Raw genomic sequence first — 22065 nt, 5'->3', positions numbered from 1 at the left:
CACAAAAGAGGTAAGTCCTGGAAAATCTGCTAGGTAAGGAAACAAAAGGATTATGAAAGGTGTCCCCAAGACTACATCATTTTTGATATCTTTTGCAATAATAAATTCGGTGGGAATTCTGAGATTACCCTTTTCAACAAAAACACCTGTTAGTTTGAAATTGATACTTAGCCTTTCGCCCGTTATTGAGCTAAGGCATTCAGTAGACTTTTTGAAATATTTTGTGGGATCAGACCTTCCTTAATACAGTTTGAATCTGCACCCGAGTCAAAGAGTGCAATGGTGTCGAAAACAAAATCTTTAACGACAATTCGGATATGAACATGATGTTTCATAAAAGAGAATACATTGATTATTCTCAGAATTTCTTTTCCCTCGTTGTCGTCAGAAATTTTATTTTCTTGTTCCCTAGAACACTCTGTTTGATCAAGTTCATCACCAGATTCTCCCACTTGCATTAATTGAGAGAGAATAAGTTGATGATTGTCTTGATTTCTCCTGATTTCTTGGATTTCTCTTTTGAGATTGTTGACTTCAGACTGGAGGTCCTGAATAGTTATGGGACGAATAACTTGTTTTTCTAATTTTTTAAAAATTGGTTTGACATCATATTTATTGCTAAGGACCAAATTTTTGGGTTTTTTCTCCTTTTGTAAAGATCTTTTTAATTTCAAAAGGAAGTCTTTCTTTTGTTCTGGATTGTCAATAGCCTCAATAGTATCAAATAAGAGATCTTGGTCTTTGGATAAAACACCAATTTGCTTGACATCTGAATCTGATGATTCAATGTCATCGATTTCGATGTTATTGATATCATCCGAAGATTCTTGGTCAGAATCATTTTCTGAACTTTCTAACATAAGATTATTAATCTGTTCCTCAATCAAAGGATCAAGGTTTAGATTATTAATCTTTCCTTTTAACCGGCAGTATTTGCTAATATGTCCAGGTTTCTTACATGTATAGCAAATAATGGGGTTCTTTTGTGGGTAATTTTGGAAATTCTTTTGGAAACTCTTTTCATTTTTAGGTTTTTGAAAACCTTTTCTAGATCTTCTGAAATTCTTTTCAGGGTTAGGTTTAAAAACTTTTTGATTGGATGGTCTTTTTTAAACCTAACCCTGAAAAGAATTTCAGAAGATCTAGAAAAGGTTTTCAAAAACCTAAAAATGAAAAGAGTTTCCAAAAGAATTTCCAAAATTACCCACAAAAGAACCCCATTATTTGCTATACATGTAAGAAACCTGGACATATTAGCAAATACTGCCGGTTAAAAGGAAAGATTAATAATCTAAACCTTGATCCTTTGATTGAGGAACAGATTAATAATCTTATGTTAGAAAGTTCAGAAAATGATTCTGACCAAGAATCTTCGGATAATATCAATAACATCGAAATCGATGACATTGAATCATCAGATTCAGATGTCAAGCAAATTGGTGTTTTATCCAAAGACCAAGATCTCTTATTTGATGCTATTGAGGCTATTGACAATCCAGAACAAAAGAAAGACTTCCTTTTGAAATTAAAAAGATCTTTACAAAAGGAGAAAAAACCCAAAAATTTGGTCCTTAGCAATAAATATGACGTCAAACCAATTTTCCAAAAATTAGAAAAACAAGTTATTCGTCCCATAACTATTCAGGACCTCCAGTCTGAAGTCAACAATCTCAAAAGAGAAATCCAAGAAATTAGGAGAAATCAAGACAATCATCAACTTATTCTCTCTCAATTAATGCAAGTGGGAGAATCTGGTGATGAACTTGATCAAATAGAGTGTTATAGGGAACAAGAAAATAAAATTTCTGACGACAATGAGGGAAAAGAAATTCTGAGAATAATCAATGTATTCTCTTTTATGAAACATCGTGTTCATATCCGAATTGTCGTTAAAGATTTTGTTTTCGACACCATTGCACTCTTTGACTCGGGTGCAGATTCAAACTGTATTAAGGAAGGTGTGATCCCACAAAATATTTCAAAAAGTCTACTGAACGCCTTAGCTCAATAACGGGCGAAAGGCTAAGTATCAATTTCAAACTAACAGGTGTTTTTGTTGAAAAGGGTAATCTCAGAATTCCCACCGAATTTATTATTGCAAAAGATATCAAAAATGATGTAGTCTTGGGGACACCTTTCATAATCCTTTTGTTTCCTTACCTAGCAGATTTTCCAGGACTTACCTCTTTTGTGGGAGGACAGGTAACCTTCTTTGAGTTCCTAGATTCACCAAAATAAAAATCTTTAAACCTAATTGAATCTAAGACAAAACATATTTGTTTTTTGAAAGAAGAAATCTCTTTTAAAACCCTTGAATCCCAACTCTCCCAACCAAAGATTCAAGACAAAATCAAGAACCTTTTAAACCAAATTGAGAAGTCTATTTGTTCGGATTTGCCTCATGCTTTCTGGAATAGGAAAGAACACGTTGTTGATCTTCCCTATGAAAAGAATTTCAAAGAATCAAAAATCCCTACAAAAGCCCGTCCAATTCAAATGAATGAGCAGCTTTTGCAGCATTGTCAAAAAGAAATAAAAGATCTTTTGGATAAAGGCTTAATTCGTCCTAGCAAGAGTCCTTGGTCTTGCTCTGCTTTTTATGTTAATAAGCAAGCTGAAATAGAACGAGGAACTCCTAGGCTTGTCATCAATTACAAACCACTGAATGAAGCCTTACAATGGATTCGTTATCCCATCCCAAACAAAAAGGATTTGCTTAATAGATTAAACTCTGCAAACATTTTTTCAAAATTTGATATGAAATCTGGTTTTTGGCAGATCCAAATTACCGAATCAGACCGATACAAAACAGCATTTACAGTTCCATTTGGACAATATGAATGGAATGTAATGCCTTTTGGTCTGAAAAATGCCCCATTTGAATTTCAAAAAATTATGAATGACATTTTCAATCCATATTCAAATTTTGCAATCGTTTACATTGATGATGTTTTAATCTTTTCCCAAACTTTACATGAATATTTCAAGTATGTTAAAACTTTTATGTACATCATCCAAAAAAACGGTCTTGCTGTCTCTAAGTCAAAAATTATTCTCTTCTAAACAAAAATTCGTTTGCTTGGTCATATAATCTTCCAAGGCACTATAACTCCAATTGAAAGATCAATTTTGTTTGCAGAAAAGTTTCCAGATTATATCCTTGATAAACCTCAGCTCCAGAGGTTCCTCGGATGTCTCAATTATGTCTCGGATTTCATCCCAAATCTTAACAAACTCATTAAGCCTCTCCATGATAGGCTTAGAAAAAATCCTCCACCTTGGACAGAAAAACATTCTGATATTATCAGGTTCCTTAAAACCAAAGTCCGCAATCTTCCCTGTCTTTACTTACCTGTTCCTCATGCATTTAAAATAGTAGAAACAGATGCATCAGATTTAGGATATGGCAGTATCCTAAAACAAAAATTGCATGATAAAGAATGTATCATTGCATTTACATCCAAACATTGGAATAGTACTCAACAAAAATATTCCACTATCAAAAAAGAAATTTTAGCCATTGTCTTATGCATCACAAAATTTCAATCTGACTTACTCAATCAAAAATTTTTAGTCCGAGTTGATTGTAAATCGGCCAAAGATGTTTTACAAAACGATGTTAAAAATCTTGCATCAAAACAAGTGTTTGCCAGGTGGCAAGCTATTTTAAACATCTTTGATTTTGATATTGAGTACATCAAGGGCAACTCAAACTCTCTCCCTGACTTTCTCACACGTGAATATTTGCAGGGAGATAAGCAAACAGACGATGCCTAAAAAGGCAACCTTAGCCTCAGCAAGAGGCAAAGGCGTTCGCCTAGCCCTACCAAAGCCAATCAGAAGATCTGGGTCTAACAACCCAACGGAATCATCTACCCAAAAACCTCAACAATCTGGGTCATCTACCCAACAACTCACCCAACAATCTGCGTCATTTACCCAACAACCCACCCAAAAATCCATTGAACCAAAACACAACCAAGCCAAACAATCCAAAGCAGACTATGCCATCCCAATCGAAATCCTCCTTGCCTTACAGGACCAGGGTCTCACTAAACTCAACAAAAAATCATGGGCTGACATATGCAGTGAGTCAGATGAAGAAATTGACTTATCTCAATTGATATCCCAAGTAGCCAATCGAAAAACAGTCATACAAACAGGAAAAGAAAAGCCCATGGACCAAACACCCCAAACATCCTCAACCACTACCAAAACTCAAAAAGCCCAAACCAATTACATGTCTACAAACAAAACCGCAAATATTATCCACATAGAGCCTGAATTCTGGGATAGCTCTCCAAACAAAGTCATCCCAAAGATTTTCCCTACTGGGTTCCACTTCAGGCCTTTAGCACCCAACAAAATCCGCCAATTTTACGAATTCATCTTAATAGATACTGACTCAGTATCTATTAAACATTACAAGGATAAAACCAATCCTGAATTTATAACCCATTCAACTATCCAAATTCTCAGAATTTTGTCCCCAAAGCAATTTGGGAACAACCTAAACAAAATTCAAAAATTTTCTCAAAATTATGACCCAATAGGTTTTAATTATTGGGATTACATGGAAGCTTGGACTAAAGTATTTTGGTTTCAAAATACTCAGTTCAGACATTCATGGTTAATTTACTTTAAAAGAAAAACCAATTATGTTTTTCCAAATTGGTTCTACCAATGGTGGGACTTCTTTGGACCAATTCAAGAAATTTTACCTTCACCAACAGATGAAGGGTATAAACTTTTTCAATCAAAGTTTAACAGTCAGGAAACATGTGTTCCTGTAATGTTAAAATTTTTCTCAACATTTTCATTGGCATTGGTATTCTCATGGCAATACAGATATTCAAAACCAAACCACCCCAAATCATTTCCAATCCTACAAAGGCATGGTTATGTCAAATGGTGGTTTCAATTTGATGTCTCAATGGCCTACCCAGAGAAGGTCAGAGAATGGTTCAAATCCAATCCTGAAAGTCAAAAGATTTCAGACCCAGAAACTGCTTTGTTCCTCAATCAAAAAGCCCAAATTGCTGCAGCCCTCGCAGGAGCTCAATCGAAAGAAACCCTAGCAAAAAATCTTCAGCAAATCATGCAGATGATTGAAGAAGACAGAAAACACAAAGATGATCCCACTTCCTCGGCAGAATCCTCAAGCGGTTATAACCAGAATGAAGACGACTGCTTTGGAATTGACCTAGGAGAAGATTATTCTTTAATTAGTCTTTAATCTTCGAATTTCATGTAATCACAAAACATTGTTAACTTGTACTGTAGAAATGGTGCCGGTCATGTTCACCTGTACTATAGAAACAGTAGAATCTTCAGCTATATAAGGAAGCCTTGTATTCATTAGGAGGCATCCTTCAATTTAAGAGAGAATAGAGAGAAGTTAGAGAGAGAGACTCTGAGAGTTCCCTTGTAAGCTCTCCAGCTCTTCTTCTTCCCTCTTCTTTTATTTCAATCATTCAATAAAACTTTCAATCAGTTCTTCATTTTCGTGTTTTCATATTTACATTTCTGCAGTTGCATATGTGTGCGGACTACCGCCACATCTAACTTCATACTAACAATCATATGCGTGTGGACTACCGCCGCATCTAACTTCATATTTACTTTCTTGCTCTTGCATCTATCATACTGCATTCTTACTGACTTCATTTTCTGTCATTCTCCCCCTTTCCCTCCTTGATCCACTTCGGGACATCTGGTATATATATATATATATTGACGCTGAGAGATGATTCTCTCAAGGAATTCATCCAAAACACAATCCTTATCTCACTTCATTCGTGTATTTCAAGTTGGTATCGGAGTGGGTTCCGACCCGGCTCTGATTTGTTTTTTCTTGTTTTCCGGCTGCAATCTCTCAGCCGTGTTCCCTGTTCCCACCAGCTGACACTATCAGCTGTGTCTCTTTGTCAGAAACTATTTTTCTGGCCAAAACCTTGTCAAACATCAGACCCACTCCAAAGCAACCCCAGAATCAGAACCGAAAAGCCAAGTTCGTCCTGTCCCCAAAATTTCACCGCCGTCAACCGCCGCACGCGCCGACACATGCCGCCCCTTTTCCTGCGCGTGGTCCTCACGCGCCTCCGCTCCAGACGCGCGTAAACGTCATGCTCCGCTACCCAGGCTTTTTCCAGCCCTCCTTTCCCTTCTGCAGGTGTTTTCCGGCCGTTTCTGAGTGTCTGCCATCATATCTTCTGAGGTAACCCCCGACACCAACTCCAATGGTGGCAAACCGGCTGTTCTAACATCTGTTGTTTCTGGAACTGCTACAATGACCTCTGAAAAATTGATGGGTGCCAAAAATTACCTTTTTTGGGCTGATTCTGTGGAACTTTGGTTCATGGGCCAAGGCTATGAAGACCACCTTACTAAATCTGTTGATGATGTTCGCGCCGCTGACAAAACCACTTGGAAGAAGATTGATGCCCAGCTATGTAACCTTATGTGGCAGACCATTGATCCACCAAAGCTGACTATGTTTCGAGCTTACAAAACTTGTAAAAAGGTGTGGGACCATGCTAAAGCTTTATACACTAATGACATTGCAAGACTTTACCATGTTGCTAAGAAGCTGTGTAGTTTACAGCTTCAAGGAACTGATATGGAATCTTATGTTGGGGCTGTGGAAGCTGTCAAAGAAGAGTTTTCGACTCTCCTTCCCTATGTGTCTAATGCTAATGACCATCATGCTCAACAGGAAAAGCTGTTTTTGGTACTTATGTTACTTGGGTTGCCAGCTGAACTTGAATCTCTTCGGCAACAAATATTGGGCACCTCACTCGTTCCTTCCCTTGAGGACGTATTTGCACAACTCTTGCAATCTGGCCCCTCTCTTGAGACCCATAATTTCGACCAAACTGCATTGGCATCCCAATCTTCTTCTCAAGTGTCCTTTCAAGTGCCCACTCGCGGCGGCCGTGGGGGTCGTGGTAATGGTCGTGGTAATCGTACTCGCCTTAATTGTACCTATTGCCATAGGATTGGTCATACTCAGGATAAATGTTATGCTCTCCATGATCGTCCTACCAAGATAGCTAATGTTGTCCAAACTAATGAGCCATCTAACGTTCACTCCGCCGCACAACCACAAGGGATATTTGTCTCTGGCAATGATTATGATGAGTTTCTCAAGTACCAAGCTTCAAAGTAGGCATCTACTCCCGTTGCTTCGGTGGCCCACTCTGGTAATTCTGTTGCTTGTATCTCTCATTCCTCTTCTCTTGGACCATGGGTCCTTGACTCAGGTGCTTCTGATCACATTTCTGGTACTTCTTCTGTCCTCTCTAAACTTGAACACCCTGCATTTCTTCCTTCTATCACTTTGGCTGATGGTTCTAAAATTGGTGCTAAGGGAATAGGTCAAGCTACTCCTCTTCCTACATTACCTTTGAAATCTGTTCTTTACATGCCCAATTGTCCTTTCAATTTGATTTCTATTAGCCAACTTACTCGTTCTCTTAATTGTTCTGTTACCTTTTTTGCTGACTCCATCATTGTGTAGGATTGAAGGACGGGACAGACGATTGGTACAGGATGTGAGTCTCAAGGACTGTATCGGCTTGCCTTACCCACTACTACTGTGTCTTCTGTTGCTGCTGTTGAGTCTCCGGACATAGTCCATTGTCGCCTGGGACATCCCAGCCTCTCGAAGTTACAAGCTATGGTCCCGAGTTTATCTCATCTTGCTATCTTAGAGTGTCAAACTTGTCATTTAGGTAAACATGTTCATAGTTCTTTTTCAAGTCGTGTCAATCCACGAGCTGCGTCTCCCTTTTCTGTTATTCATTCTGATGTATGGGGACCTAGTCGTGTTACTTCTCATTCTGGTTTTCGTTATTTTGTCACCTTTATTGATGACTTTTCTCGTTGCACTTGGTTATATTTAATGAAGGACAGATCTGAATTATTTGCACATTTCAAGTCTTTCTGTTCTGAAATTCAAAACCAATTCAAAACTTCAATTAAAATTTTACGAAGTGATAATGCTCGTGAGTATTTTTCAGCACCCTTTTTGTCTTACTTGTCCTCCCAAGGCATTTTACATCAGTCGCCTTGCCCTCATACCCCCTCAACAGAATGGTGTGGCTGAGCGTAAACATCGTCACTTGATTGAAACTGCTCGCACTCTTCTTCTCCATACTCATGTTCCCCTTAAGTTTTGGGGTCAGGCTGTTCTGACTGCATGTTATTTAATTAATCGTATGCTTTCTTCTATTTTGCAAAATTAAGTTCCTCATTCCATTTTATTTCCTCATGAGCACATTTTTTCTCTTCCACTACGAGTCTTTGGTTGTACTTGTTTCATCCATGATCTTACCCCAGGCAAAGACAAGTTAACTTCTCGCTCTATCAAATGTGTTTTCTTAGGGTACACTCGATTTCAAAAGGGTTATCGTTGTTATTCTCCAGCTCTTAATCGTTTCTTCATGTCTGCAGATGTTACTTTTCTTGAGAATACCCCTTTTTTCTCTGCACCCGACCTCACTTCACCTTCCATTACAGAGGTGCTTCCTGTTCCTTACTTAGATGGGCCTCCTATTCCCACAAAGCCTCTCCAGGTTTATCATCGCCGCCCACGGCCTGCAGTCCAAGATAACTCATCTCCTGAACCCGTGGTTGAACCGTCCTTGGATCCTTCTTCGGGAGTTAGTAGTAATCCTCCTATTGCTCTCAAACAAGGTACTCATTCCACCCATAATCCTAATCCTATTTATAATTTTCTTAGTTACCATCGTTTATCATCTTCGCACTATGCTTTTACCTCCTCTTTGTCTTCTGTTTCTATACCCAAAACAACAGCAGAAGCTCTTTCACATCCAGGGTGGCGCCAGGCTATGATTAAGGAGATGTCTGCCTTACATTCTACTGGTACTTGGGATCTTGTTCCATTGCCACCGGGCAAATCTACTGTGGGTTGTCGTTGGATCTATACTATTAAGGTTGGCTCAGACGGAACCATTGATTGATTAAAAGCTCGCCTTGTGGCTAAGGGCTACACTCAAATCTTTGGTTTGGACTATGGTGATACCTTCTCTCCTGTTGCGAAGATGGCCTCTGTTCGTCTTTTTCTTTCTATGGCTGCCATTCGCCATTGGCATCTTCATTAACTTGATATTAAAAATGCTTTCTTACATGGTGATCTTGAGGAGGAAGTATACATGGAGAAACCTCCCGGGTTTGTTGCTCAGGGGGAGTCTTCCAGCTTAGTATGTCATTTACGCCAATCTTTATATGGCTTAAAACAATCCCCTTGAGCTTGGTTTAGTCGCTTTAGTGCTGTTATTTCTAAATTTGGCATGATTCAGAGTGAAGCAGATCATTCAGTTTTCTCCCGTCATTCTTCCTCCACGACCTCCATATATCTGGTTGTTTATGTGGATGATATTGTCATTACTGGAGATGATCATGAGGGAATCACTCAGTTAAAACAGCACTTGTTTGATCACTTTCAGACTAAGGATATGGGAAAGTTAAAATATTTCCTAGGAATTGAAGTGGCACAATCTAATGCTGGGATCTGTATCTCACAGAGGAAATATGCTCTGGATATTCTTGAAGAAACTGGAATGTTGGATTCTAGACCTGTAGATACACCAATGGATCCCAACACAAAACTTAGTCCAGATCAAGGAGAACCTCTTGCAGATCCTGGTAGATATCGCAGATTAATTGGCCGATTGAATTATTTGACAGTCACTCAGCCAGATATTTCATTTGCCACAAGTATCCTAAGTCAGTTTCTTGACTCCCCATGCGATAGTCATTGGGACGCAGCTGTTAGAGTCCTTAGATATATCAAAGGTGCTCCAGGAAAAGGTTTGTTGTATGAAGATAAAGGACATAACCAGATTGTTGGGTATACTGATGCAGATTGGGCAGGATCTCCATCTGATAGACGTTCTACATCTGGTTATTGTGTTTTTATTGGTGGAAACTTGATATTTTGGAAGAGTAAGAAGCAAAATATTGTAGCAAGATCTAGTGCGGAAGCTCAATATAGAGCTATGGCACTTGCCACATGTGAACTTATATGGTTGAAGCAATTAGTTAAGGAACTTAAGTTTTGTGAGCCGAGTAAGATGGAACTGGTATGCGATAATCAAGCTGCCTTACATATTGCTTCCAACCCTGTGTTTCATGAACGGACCAAGCACATAGAGATTGATTGCCATTTCATAAGGAAGAAGTTGCAAAGTGAGAAAATAGTAACAGCCTTTGTCAACTCCAACGATCAACTTGCAGATATTTTCACCAAAGCTCTCCGGGGTCCTCGGATACAATACATATGTAACAAGCTTGGTGCATATGATTTATATGCTCTAGCTTGAGGGGGAGTGTTGAATATCAGATTAGAGATATAAGCTGTATATAAGTTATTCTGAGAGATATAGGCTTTATATAAGTTATTCTGTTTTGATATAGTTTTCATTTTTAGATATCTGATTCTGTTGTATCTCCTAATATTAAGGGATTTTATTTCTGTACCTATGTATATATATATATATATATATATATATATATATATATATATATATATATATATATATTGACGCTGAGAGATGATTCTCTCAAGGAATTCATCCAAAACACAATCCTTGTCTCACTTCATTCGTGTATTTCAAGTGAAATGTTTCAATTTTTGAACGTGAATCTGTAAAATGTAAGAAGTGTGCACAAAAGAGGCATATGGACCCTAATTCCAACAATGAGGGGCATAACACTGGTAGGAAGCGACGAAGAAATAATTCCAGGAAGCACGTTAATGAGGTAAATTGTCAGTGAAGTTTCAGATTGAGTTTTTGCCATGTTTTGGCTAGTTTAGTAATTGAATGATAATGTTTAAATGTTTTCCAGTATTGTCTTGACCAAGGCGAATTGGGTGCTTTCTATAACAACGTCGTAGTGGAATTGTTCGTCGAGGTGATAAATGAGCAAGAAATGGGCAACATAGCCATTATAGTGTGCTTCAAAGCATCAATCTCAGTTATTATGTGATTAGTTTTTTAGAACTGAACATACTGATAAGTTACTAAGCGGATGTACACGCTTATGGTGACTCGTCGTTGTTTACCTTATTGATTTGTATTTTAAGTGTGGTATCTTTGCTGATAGTTAGATATGGTTGAGTTTTACATAAGCTACTATTTCTATAGCTGATAATGGTGTATGAATTTTTTTTATTACTGATGTTCCTTTGTTTAGGTAGTTCTCAATTGATTATTTACTTTTCTTCCTATTATAAATGTTTTGCAACTTCAACCATGCGGGGCTTGGCAAAGTGTAGGAGATGCGTGGCCAGGGTCAAATTCTAGAGGAAATAATTTTGTCATCACTACAGTCAACTAAGATTTCAACTTCTTATCTTACCGATTAGTCTCTCTAAAGTTCAACCAGTGAGACTACCCATAAGGTATCAACTGTATCAGTTTTAGACTCATTCAAAATGTGTCATTTTAAATCATGACTTGTGGTTAAGTGAAGGTTGTGTTGTCTCTATTTTTTTGTCATCACAGCTTTTTTGTAACTATTTTGTTTTGTTGGGGTTTTTGATCTATCAGATAGATGATTGTTTTGTGGGTTTGGGAATTTTCATTCAACTTGGTCAGCAGGGTTGTGTTACCCATTGTTATGCTTAATACTAGTCTAAAATGACACGTGCTTATGGTAGTATTCCTATAATAATAGATTGAAATTCTTGTAACTTTAAGTATACCTTAGTAATCTGTGCAGCCTTTTCTGAATTTATTTATGAGATCTGCTTCGATGGCATAATTATATCTTCCTTTCATGTCCAATTGAAAATAAAGCCACCGACAAATGAAACATATCAGGATAATATGTTCAACATTTTAAGATGATCAGAAACATAGGCAGACTTCCTTTAACCATAGATTCAGATATATAATATTTGTTAATTTATTGTTCTTTGAATATTCTGCAGTATTAAGGAACGACATTGAGGGATCCCGTTCATTGATAACGTTCCCAACGCATATCCCAAATATGTTGGTTATACCCAATTTGATATGTGTGCCTATGTTTGATCATTTGACTTTGTAATTGTAATTTGGACAAAAAATGTTGTGGTCATATAAAGACGTATACACGTCGAACCAATATTGTAACATTTTTGTCCACTTCATCTAATTGGTGTAAACATCTTATATCTTTGATAAATGCCAGTTGGCATGACCTGTGACCTTTGTAAAAGATGTCTATGACCGTAATTTTATTCTTTTGTCGGGCCATATACTATTGTTGTTATGCATGTTCATAGCCGTTGTCTATTGCAGAATGGCCAGTAGCCCAAGATTGATCTATTGTCCTGTGGATCCTTTCATTATCCGTGGGACAGTCTGTGACGATGGTCATAAATAGTTATTATTCACTACAAGGGAGGCGCAAAATACTGGCGCTTTTTTTCATGATTAGCAGTGGCTCACTGAACCGCCATGATTATGGGTGCGCGAGGATTAGGTTTGGCGGCAGTTTCCAGCAATCGCTGGTATAACCGCTGCTAAATTAATATTTCGCGGCAATCTTTCAGAAAACCGCCGCCAAATGCGAGTGACACGATTTTCAGCATGTTTATCGGCGGTTCTAAAACCGCCGCTATTTACTTAGATGTTTTCAAGTTGACACGTATTTTGCGGCGATTTTAAAACCGCCACAAAACAGGACTAAGGTTTCGGGCACAGTTACCGTGGATGAAAACCGCCGCAATATCGAATAGATTTTTCAAACTTTGAGACACTTTTCAGCGGTTTAAAAGCGACGTTAAATGAAAAAAATTAAAAAATAGATCATTTGGGTTTTTCTGAAAAAATCGTACAATTTTTTAAAAATATTATAGAACTATTTTTTTATTTTTTAGATTTTTTATTATTTTAAGAGTTAATATTTTCAACCTTGGAATCTAAACTTGTATAAAAAACAAAAAAAAATATTTGTAAAACAAAATAATATATTCATGAAAATACGAAGAAAACAAATCTCTTACAAAGAATTGCATAGTCTAATTAAAAAAATGTTTGCTTCAATCCAAAATATCTCCAATCCTAATATACTATTTTTCACTCTGTCATTCTACGGAACTTATCCCTACAACGATGTTTGGTAGTAGCTCCTCACCCTGCTGTTGAAATAGATAAATCAGAGCACTCTCCATCGCCTGCCTCTTTTTCTTTTCTGCTACTGCCTCATACTGCATCACCTTCTTCTTCAACTTCTTGCCTTCTAGCTCTGCATGCAGTTCAAGCAGCTTCCTCTGGGTCTCCTCTACTTGGACTCAGTTGCCCAGCGCATGTGTGTTGGAGAAGTGAAAGTGAGAAGAAGGGAGAAGAAAAAAGAAGCGGGGAGTATGGTGTAAGAGCGCGAGACAGAGAAGATCGGAAGGCAACAGCCATAGATTCAGAGTGAGAATGAAGAGGGTGAGGCGTAAGCTTTTTCTGGGAGGTTTGGGAGAAGGAGGGAGTGAGAGAGAATGAAGGAGAAGTAGAAGAAAGATGTAACGAAATCCGTTTGACAGCTCAGCCAACTTTGTTAATGGAATAAATTTTTATTTACGGACATATATTTTTGTAGTGTTTTTCAATATTATAAGTGTATTTTTGTCGTTAATAAAAGTGGAGGTTATTTTTGTCAGCATTTTGATAATTCAATGACAGAATTGCTAATTTACTCAATAAAAAATGAGGCTAAAATTTTTTATTATAGACGAGGAGTAGTGTGTGCTATCCAATTTTATTAGTTTGTATATATATTTTTTTGTTTCGGAATGTGTAATCGGTAGATACAATTACTTTGTAAGGAGAATTTTAAAAATTTTGAGAAAAAGACAATTGATCTCTGACTTTTTGGTCTGTGGACATTTAAATTCCTGAGAATTTAAAAATACATTTAAGTTTTTGACCTCCTCAAAATCTAGATACATCGATTCCTGGATCTAATTTGTCCCATTTTAAAAGCTCTCCCACGTAGGTATTCGTATCGGCCATATCAGTACAACGAGAGTCACGTTTGATTTTTCTATTAGGTTTAACAAACTCAAGTGAACAGTAGAAATCAATGTGTTCAAATTTTGAGAAAGTCAATGACTTAAATATATTTTTAAATTCTTAAAAATTTAAATTTATAGACCAAAAAATCAAAGATCTATTTATCTTTTTCTCAAAAAATTTTTAATATCAAATCAAAAGATTCGTTTTATTTGTTATGAATTTGTTTTTTAAGTTTATAAATCGAATGGTCCAATTTTTACTCTCTAACAAATTAAGAAGTCCAATTTAATAATTTATACACACTAAATCAAACGATGTCACATTTCACATTAACTCATTAACGCCCTACTATATATATGACCATAAAAAACACTATTCTCATCCCAATATAAAAAATAATTTGCGAAAAAATGAGCGCGCCAAAATATTGACACACCGAGTGGCGAGAACAATAAAAGAGCACCCTAATCCCGATCCGTCCTTTCCTTCTGTTTGCTCTTTGCGCTTATCAGTTTTCAACTTTTCATTTTTGTCATCGCCAAATGAAAGTTCTTTGAGACCAAGTTACAGTCTTCTACTAACAAAAAGAAATAAAAATGGCGCCAAAGAATAAGAAGAGATCTAGGGTTTCCAACGACGAAGAAGAAATCGCATATGAACAGCCACACTCCCCTCAGAACAACAACGAAAACACCCTCTATCAGGTACCCGACATAATTTGGATTAATTAATTGTGAGATAATCTTCTTCGCTTTTTCGATTTTTTAATTTCAATTTTGATTCTTAGTTTCTAGTTTCGATATTTACCGATGCTTATTGCTTTATGGGATTTCTTATTCTATGTTCCTTGTAGTCTGCTTTTGAAGCTGATAGAATAAATTGTTGTTTTCAAGAGAGATTCTCTGTTTTACTCCTATCTGTAGTGAATAAACCTAGCCTAGTATATTGTAGTATGATGTTTGTGTTTTTATTAGCTTATCAAATGAGAGTTAAGCATCGATATATTGAGCATAGACATGATTCACGATAGGGTGCAATGGCATTGTTTGATATGTGTAACCAACATCAACTTAGTGGGATAAGTCCTTGTCTTTGTGTTTTTATTAGCTTTATTTTATGTTCGGAGCAACTTATATGAAGTTACAATCAAGATTTTTCTGCTACAGCATTTGGAAATGGAGAAAAATGCAATTATTTCCCTATAGTGATGTAAATCCATACATGTAAAATGTGCTGATACGATCTAAAGGTTACCCCTTCATCACATACCAACAGTCTTCCTTATATAGAACTTTATGGGCTGCAACCATTTCCATTTCGTTTCTATTTTTGGTCCCCTTTAATTCACAAGAGTTGGTTTTATTTGACGTCCTTTGGTTTTAACTTTCACATAACTGCTGTGAATATATTCCATATATCTCAGTTTCTTATAACATTAGCACTTTGGACTTTGGATCCCTTAGGTGATCATCTACTCTTTGAGATATGAGTATATGACATTACCCGTTTCCATTTCTTGATTTGTATCAATGCGCAGAGAGCACTGATATTTTGGACACTGACCTGTTGCTTCTTTGCTCTTAGGTACTTGGTGTAGAGAGAACAGCATCACAACAGGAAATAAAGAAGGCTTATTACAAGTTAGCATTGAGGCTGCATCCTGACAAAAACCCTGGTGATGAGGTATTTATCTAATGTTTTCTGTTTTACAGTAAGCAGGGTGGAGCCATGTTGATATCCAGAGATTCCATTGTACCCTTTAATATTCTGAAAATTTTTGAAATATCCATGAAAATTTAGTATCTTCTCAGCAAAATACTATTCAAGCTCTTTGAACACTCCATTTAACAATAGCATCAAACAGGTTTTTGTCTAATTAGGCCTCTGACCATCTATTAAATTTGATGTTTATGGTTCCAATTAATCATTTACAGGAGGCTAAAGCAAAATTTCAGCAACTGCAAAATGTTATCTCGATTCTTGGGGATGAAGAAAAGCGAGCCATTTATGATCAGACTGGTTGTGTTGATGATGCTGTGAGTGTTCTTGATTTCTCATATCTGTAGATGCATTTACAACCTTGAAGCCACAAGATAACATATCTGTAATATGCATTTTCTAGATTCATTCAAATTGAACTTTTATGGTCTGTCAACTGTTGGTGGAGGAATCTGCTCTTGTTATGATGATTTTATGTACAGCAGAATGCAATATAAGCATTTCAGCATTTTTTTTTTGTGTGTCATGTACATCAACATTATTCATTTATATTTGTTTCTGAAAATCAGGACCTTGCCGGGGATGTTGTCCAGAATCTTCGCAACTACTTTAGAACAATGTACAAGAAGGTTGTTTGCGTTGATCCTGATTTTGTTCTGATTTCTTGTTGCACAGTTCTTATTTGCCTTTACAAGGTTTTATGATACTTGCTAACAGGTCACTGAATCTGATATTGAGGAGTTTGAAGCAAACTATAGGGGATCTGACTCAGAGAAAAATGATTTGATTGATTTGTACAAGAAGTGCAAGGGTCATATGAACAGGTAAGAAAGGCATATTGATGAGTGAGAGCCATTTTTCTGAAAAGACTTTATTGTAAGTTTGGGTATGACTTCCCACTGCAGGCTATTCTGTTCAATGCTTTGTTCTGATCCCAAATTTGATTCTCACCGATTCAAGGATATTCTTGATGAGGCCATAGCAGCTGGTAAGAACATTATAAGCTTTTATTTCCCCAAATTCCAGTCAGACATGTACTCTTTTTTAAGGTTTATATTGCCATAATGAGGATTGAATACCATTAGCTCGTTTACTTGTAGCTGGGAGATTCAGCTTATATTAACATAGGCAAAAGTCTTACTTGATCCTTGTGTTTGATTCTATACCTTTTCTTTTTATATCTGTAGGAGAACTTAAAGAAACAAAAGCTTATAAGAAATGGGCAAAAAGAATATCAGAAATCAAGCCACCAACTAGTCCTTTAAAGAGGAGGGTCAAGTAAGTTTATCGGGGAAGTCTTGGGCTTGCCTTATACTGTTTACATTTTAGTTTAGGAAATAATGATGTTTATCATCTTGCAGACCAAGTAAGAAACCAGAAACAGATCTTTATGCCATCATCTCACAACGTCGAAATGAGAGAAGAGACAAGTTTGAATCTATGTTTTCATCTCTAGTTTCAAAATATGGTGGAAGTAATGTGCCGGAACCCTCTGAAGAGGAATTTGAAGCTGCACAAAGGAAGATGGAAAGCCGACGTTCCGCAAAGAAATCAAAGCGGAAATAACCAACTTAATGTTTGTATAGTTTCTTCTGAGTATGAACGTTAAATTAGGTAATGCAAGTGGAGATTGTTATTTTTTTTTTCACTGAAGTACCTGATAGTTTACTTGCATGTTAATGTATCTGCTAAAGAGTGAAAGGTAGCTCCTTTTAATTTCAATTTTAAATTAGAACTGAAACTATACTAAAATCCCCCTCCCCCCACCCAAAAGAAATAATAGCAAAAAGTAAAAATCAATTTCATTCTATTTTTGAATGTGGTATCAAAACTGCTCTCAATTAAATTCAAATTAAATGTTGGTGATATTTTTAAGATTTTGAAAATTAAATTGGTGATAGAATTGATAGTTAGAGATTTAAAAGTATAAAGATAATTTCAGTAAAATAATTATATATAAAATATATAACTTTTTAGTAAAAATAGTTTTTTATACTTTATTAAATTGGTTAATTTTTTTTTTTACCAAAGATAAGAGATTTGAACTCGCAATCTCTTAATTGAGTATGGGAAGATTATACCATTTAGTTAATTGCTAAAAGATCGGATTGGTTAGTTAGTTAATTAATTGTTTAATCGATTTTTTGGTTTTTTGATTGATTTATTATTAAATGGTTTTTATTATGAACTGAACTGATTTAGTAGTTGATTTTCGATTAATATAGTGGAATTGATTGATTTGGTGCGGTTGTCTAAACAATTTTTATGACTTCAACGCTCTCAATAATTTTTTGAAGCATCAGCAGATATATGTGGGTTAATAAATTTAATTATAGGTTTAATTATTCTGTTGGTCTCTATAATTTTGTGAAATTTTTAATTAGGTTTTATATTTTTTTTTAATTAGGTCTCTGCACCAAATTTTTTTTTTAATTAAGTCCCTCTTAATAGTAATTGGCTTAATTTTATAGAGACCCAACTAAAAAAAAGAATTGATACAGCGACCTAAATAAAAGAAAAACAAAATGTAGGGACCCAATTAAAAAAAATTTTAGTACAAAAACTTAATTAAAAAAAAATATAGAAACCTAATTAAAAATTTTGCAAAACTATAAAACCAGCAGAATAATTAAACCTTAATTATAAGCATTCGTGGTTGCCTGCTTTATGCTGCTAGTGGGGTAATCTAGAATGGTCCGATTATTTGGAAATTTTATCTAGTCTCTAATCACAAATGCATAAATTCTAATGAAATTGCGTCACATGTTTGGATTAAAGATGCCTTAGAAGTTCGGGTATGTCTAAAATGAGCTCAACACTTATATGCTTATTGGATGTGTCATATTTATATAGACCATTAAATTTGTTTAGATTAAAATCAAAGGCTAATATAAAAGAAGAACATTGATGGACTCTAATAAATACAGAATATCATAGTACATAAATAAATATTTTAAATGACAATACTTTAATACACAATACTTTAAATGACAACATAATCTTTTATTCTTAAATAATTAAATATAAAATATATAAATACAAAATATCTAAATATTTTTATTTATTAAAATTAATTATTATACAAAATTTTTTATAATATTAAAAAATTATATTAAAATAATATTTTAAACTGTAACATAAAAATATAAAATTATTAAAATTTTATTTTATATTACTTGATAAATAATTCAATTATTATATTCAAAATTTATTAATTAACTACTTTTATTAAAGTATATAATATAATTTTTCATAAAAATATTTTTAAAATATAATTTATTTAAAATATTATATATAATACATGATATATATACGTTGATTATACAATCTTATATATACGTAAATTATATTTTTAATGACATAATAATACACGTAAATGTATATATATAAAAAAATTTACTCTTATCAGTATATAGGAATTAAATTCGTACCTAATGAATAAATTATTATAGAAAAAAATAAATTTGATAAAATAATTCTATAAAGATTTTTTTTATTTTATTTTTTTTCAGCACACTACCCAAATCAAACTCTCACAGTGAAGTGAAGTATGCTGAAGAAAACCAAATAGGACTTAAGGATCAATTAAACTGGCATTATTTGATATAGAAGTATCTGAAATGTGTTAAATAAAATTAATAGTCTAATAAGTAATAACTAACTAATTACTATTAACTTATATATAATAAAATATAATTTATTTAAAATATTATATATAATACATTATATATATATATATATATATATATATATATATATATATATATATATATATATATATATATACACACACACGTAGATTATACAATTCTATATATACGTAAATTATATTTTAAAAATATTTTTATGGAAAATTATATTATATACTTTAATAAAAATAGTTAGTTAATAAATTTTGAATATAATAATCGAATTATTTATCAAGTAATATAAAATAAAATTTTAATAATTTTATATTTTTATGTTATAGTTTAAAATATTATTTTAATATAATTTTTTAATATTATAAAAAATTTTTACATAATAATTGATTTTAATAAATAAAAATATTTAGATATTTTGTATTTATATATTTTATATTTAATTATTTAAGAATAAAAGATTATGTTGCTATTTAAAGTATTGTGTATTAAAGTATTGTTATTTAAAGCATTTATTTATGTACTATGATATTCTGTATTTATTAGAGCTCATCAATACTCTTCTTTTATATTAGCCTTTGATTTTAATCTAAACAAATCTAATGGTCTATATAAATATGACACATTCAATAAACACATAAGTGTTGAGTTCATTTTAGACATATCCCAGAAGTTCCACTGGTTATGGTAATAAACTAATAATAATTAACAATAGTAATAAAGGGAACAAAAAAAAAGTAATGCCGATTGAAGCTAATCGGGATAGGTTTTGCCAAGCTTAAATTTAGGACAAGTTGAATATCATCAAAATTAGCAAAATCTACTTGCTTTATGGATACTCCACACTTTGCATTTCATAAGTTGATGCCATCTTGTACCACCAAAATAAAAATAGAAAGATAATTTTTTTTTAACTTTTCAAAAAAATTTTAAAATATATCTAATATTTAATTTAATTTTAATTTAATTTCTGATATCTAAAATATATTTTAATTCTACATTTTTTCAAGTTAATTATTTTCTTTTCATTAATATTATTCTTTATGTATACACTATGTCATTATTATTATTAGGAGTATTCAAGATTTGGTCCAATTTGAATCTGCCGCATATTTTGTCAGATTTGTTTTCCAATTATGCTTCACGTGACCGAGCGTCCGAGTCCAGCTTGAAATTATTTTTTTATTAAAAATATATTTTAAAATGAAATTAATAATAAAATATTATATTTTTTTATATTGTAATTAATATTTATATTATATGATATTATTTTTGTTTTAAATTATTTTATTTTGACATGAATATGATATTACTTGTTAAATTTAATTATTAAAAAATAAAATTTTATTAATTTATTATATAAAATTTATAAATTTATATATACTAATTTAATAAAGAGGTTGATTCGGTTTAACCCGATTTATTTTGGGTTACTTCGAATCGGTCCAAAAATAAACCTAATGGACTATTAAGATCGAGTCTGAGATCGACTCGACCATAAATTCCTCTACTTTTTGTCAACATCATCACATCACCCTATCTTTTCTTTAAAGATTAAAGCGGGCTATCCATCCTATCTTACTAAGGCCTTCCCAAAAATAAGACGAATCTGTTCGAATCGCCAAAAAATATTTAACAAGTCTAAAATACTAGTAAAATTTGTAATCTATTACTATATTATAAGAATATAGTGGATAGGTTGCTACTCAACAAGTGGAGTTCTTTGTACTTGACAAGTGCATAGCTCCACTAACTGACACGTGAAAACTAAACAATATACAACTATGTGAATAAAATAATAGACTAGCACAGTAAAATCATATTTTCATCTTCTTCAAAATTCAAACTTACCTATAAAATGATGCTCAGGACACGTGCTGAACCATTACGTTAAACCTGAAACTATTTTAGAGTGTTATCTACTAAAAAATAGTGAGTTTATTTTTGTTCCAAACCTGCATAAACATGGCAAAAATATATATGTTAATGAATGTTAATCCAACAAAACTTCAATGGAATTTCAAGGTTTATGTTGTGCACTTATGGAAAGTTCCAAATAGATTCAATGACAAGGAAATCAATGGCATTGAGATGGTTCTTCAGGATATCAAAATAAGTGTGTTGGATATATAGTATATCTGATTATTTTCTGGTTTCTAATAGTGTTCCTACTGACTACAAATAGATGGGCCATCAATTTTGCACAGAAGACCACTGTTCTTCCGATACCGCATCCCATTTTTTTCTGGAGGCATTTTTTTTAAGCCTATCGTGGAGCTGCTTGGAGCTGACAAGATCGATGATTCAATACTCATAGATAATGCAAAAGTTAAAAAAATTATCAGTTATAAATTTATCTAACAAATGTGTCGTGTGAGAAAATTAATTTGGTTTGGACCTTTCATTGTTGTGTAGATGTCATTGGTGAAGTCGTTGAAAAAGAGGATCTAAGAGAGTTGATTACTAGCAAAGGCAGAGAGACTAAGCGTTTGGCTATTTTTATCAAAGACCTTGAATAAGAGTTCTCAATAGTAGTTTAATTTGTTGACTTTGGTTATGACTGCACTTATTAACAAAATTTCTATTATTCTAACATTGTGATGCAGAAACAACAGCAGGTGTGTGTTGTTTGGAGAAATGGTAGACCAGATTCTACCATATCTCGAGGAAGAAATGGTGGAGCTTTT

At 33.9% G+C, this 22065-nt stretch overlaps 3 protein-coding genes across 3 annotated transcripts; all 3 read left to right on the top strand.

Moving 5' to 3' along the window:
* The first annotated feature begins 6289 nt into the window (after nt 1–6289).
* Nucleotides 6290–8984, top strand: LOC140176779 (uncharacterized). Its single transcript, XM_072208323.1, has 4 exons — nt 6290–7149; nt 7520–7553; nt 8022–8202; nt 8341–8984. The coding sequence occupies exons 1-4, from the start codon at nt 6290–6292 to the stop codon at nt 8982–8984; spliced, it is 1719 nt and encodes a 572-aa protein (XP_072064424.1).
* A 192-nt stretch (nt 8985–9176) lies between these two features.
* On the top strand, nt 9177–10346 carry LOC140176778 (uncharacterized mitochondrial protein AtMg00810-like). Its single transcript, XM_072208322.1, has 2 exons — nt 9177–9224; nt 9324–10346. The coding sequence occupies exons 1-2, from the start codon at nt 9177–9179 to the stop codon at nt 10344–10346; spliced, it is 1071 nt and encodes a 356-aa protein (XP_072064423.1).
* Nucleotides 10347–14391: 4045 nt separating this feature from the next.
* LOC112727637 (chaperone protein dnaJ 6) lies at nt 14392–17551 on the top strand. The gene is made up of 8 exons (XM_025777477.3): nt 14392–14722; nt 15603–15701; nt 15953–16054; nt 16307–16366; nt 16455–16561; nt 16643–16725; nt 16925–17015; nt 17099–17551. The coding sequence occupies exons 1-8, from the start codon at nt 14615–14617 to the stop codon at nt 17301–17303; spliced, it is 855 nt and encodes a 284-aa protein (XP_025633262.1). The 5' UTR covers nt 14392–14614; the 3' UTR covers nt 17304–17551.
* The last annotated feature ends 4514 nt before the right edge of the window (nt 17552–22065 follow it).

The sequence above is a fragment of the Arachis hypogaea genome, chromosome 12, assembly GCF_003086295.3.
Source record: "Arachis hypogaea cultivar Tifrunner chromosome 12, arahy.Tifrunner.gnm2.J5K5, whole genome shotgun sequence".
Classification (NCBI taxonomy): Eukaryota; Viridiplantae; Streptophyta; class Magnoliopsida; order Fabales; family Fabaceae; genus Arachis; species Arachis hypogaea.
The sequence above is the reverse complement of the archived record's forward strand: the minus strand, read 5'-3'. Positions and strand labels throughout refer to the sequence as shown.

Bases quoted from the DNA above. Each gene is read 5' to 3' on its own strand.
- LOC140176779 (XM_072208323.1), top strand. From the start codon at position 6,290: ATGACCTCTGAAAAATTGATGGGTGCCAAAAATTACCTTTTTTGGGCT. The intron at 7,554-8,021 runs GTGAGTCTCAAG...AGTATTTTTCAG, and splicing joins ACAGACGATTGGTACAGGAT to CACCCTTTTTGTCTTACTTG. The intron at 8,203-8,340 runs GTTATTTAATTA...ATCTTACCCCAG, and splicing joins TCAGGCTGTTCTGACTGCAT to GCAAAGACAAGTTAACTTCT.
- LOC140176778 (XM_072208322.1), top strand. From the start codon at position 9,177: ATGGAGAAACCTCCCGGGTTTGTTGCTCAGGGGGAGTCTTCCAGCTTA. The intron at 9,225-9,323 runs GTATGTCATTTA...GGCATGATTCAG, and splicing joins AGGGGGAGTCTTCCAGCTTA to AGTGAAGCAGATCATTCAGT.
- LOC112727637 (XM_025777477.3), top strand. From the start codon at position 14,615: ATGGCGCCAAAGAATAAGAAGAGATCTAGGGTTTCCAACGACGAAGAA. The intron at 14,723-15,602 runs GTACCCGACATA...CTTTGCTCTTAG, and splicing joins ACGAAAACACCCTCTATCAG to GTACTTGGTGTAGAGAGAAC. The intron at 16,562-16,642 runs GTAAGAAAGGCA...TTCCCACTGCAG, and splicing joins TGCAAGGGTCATATGAACAG to GCTATTCTGTTCAATGCTTT.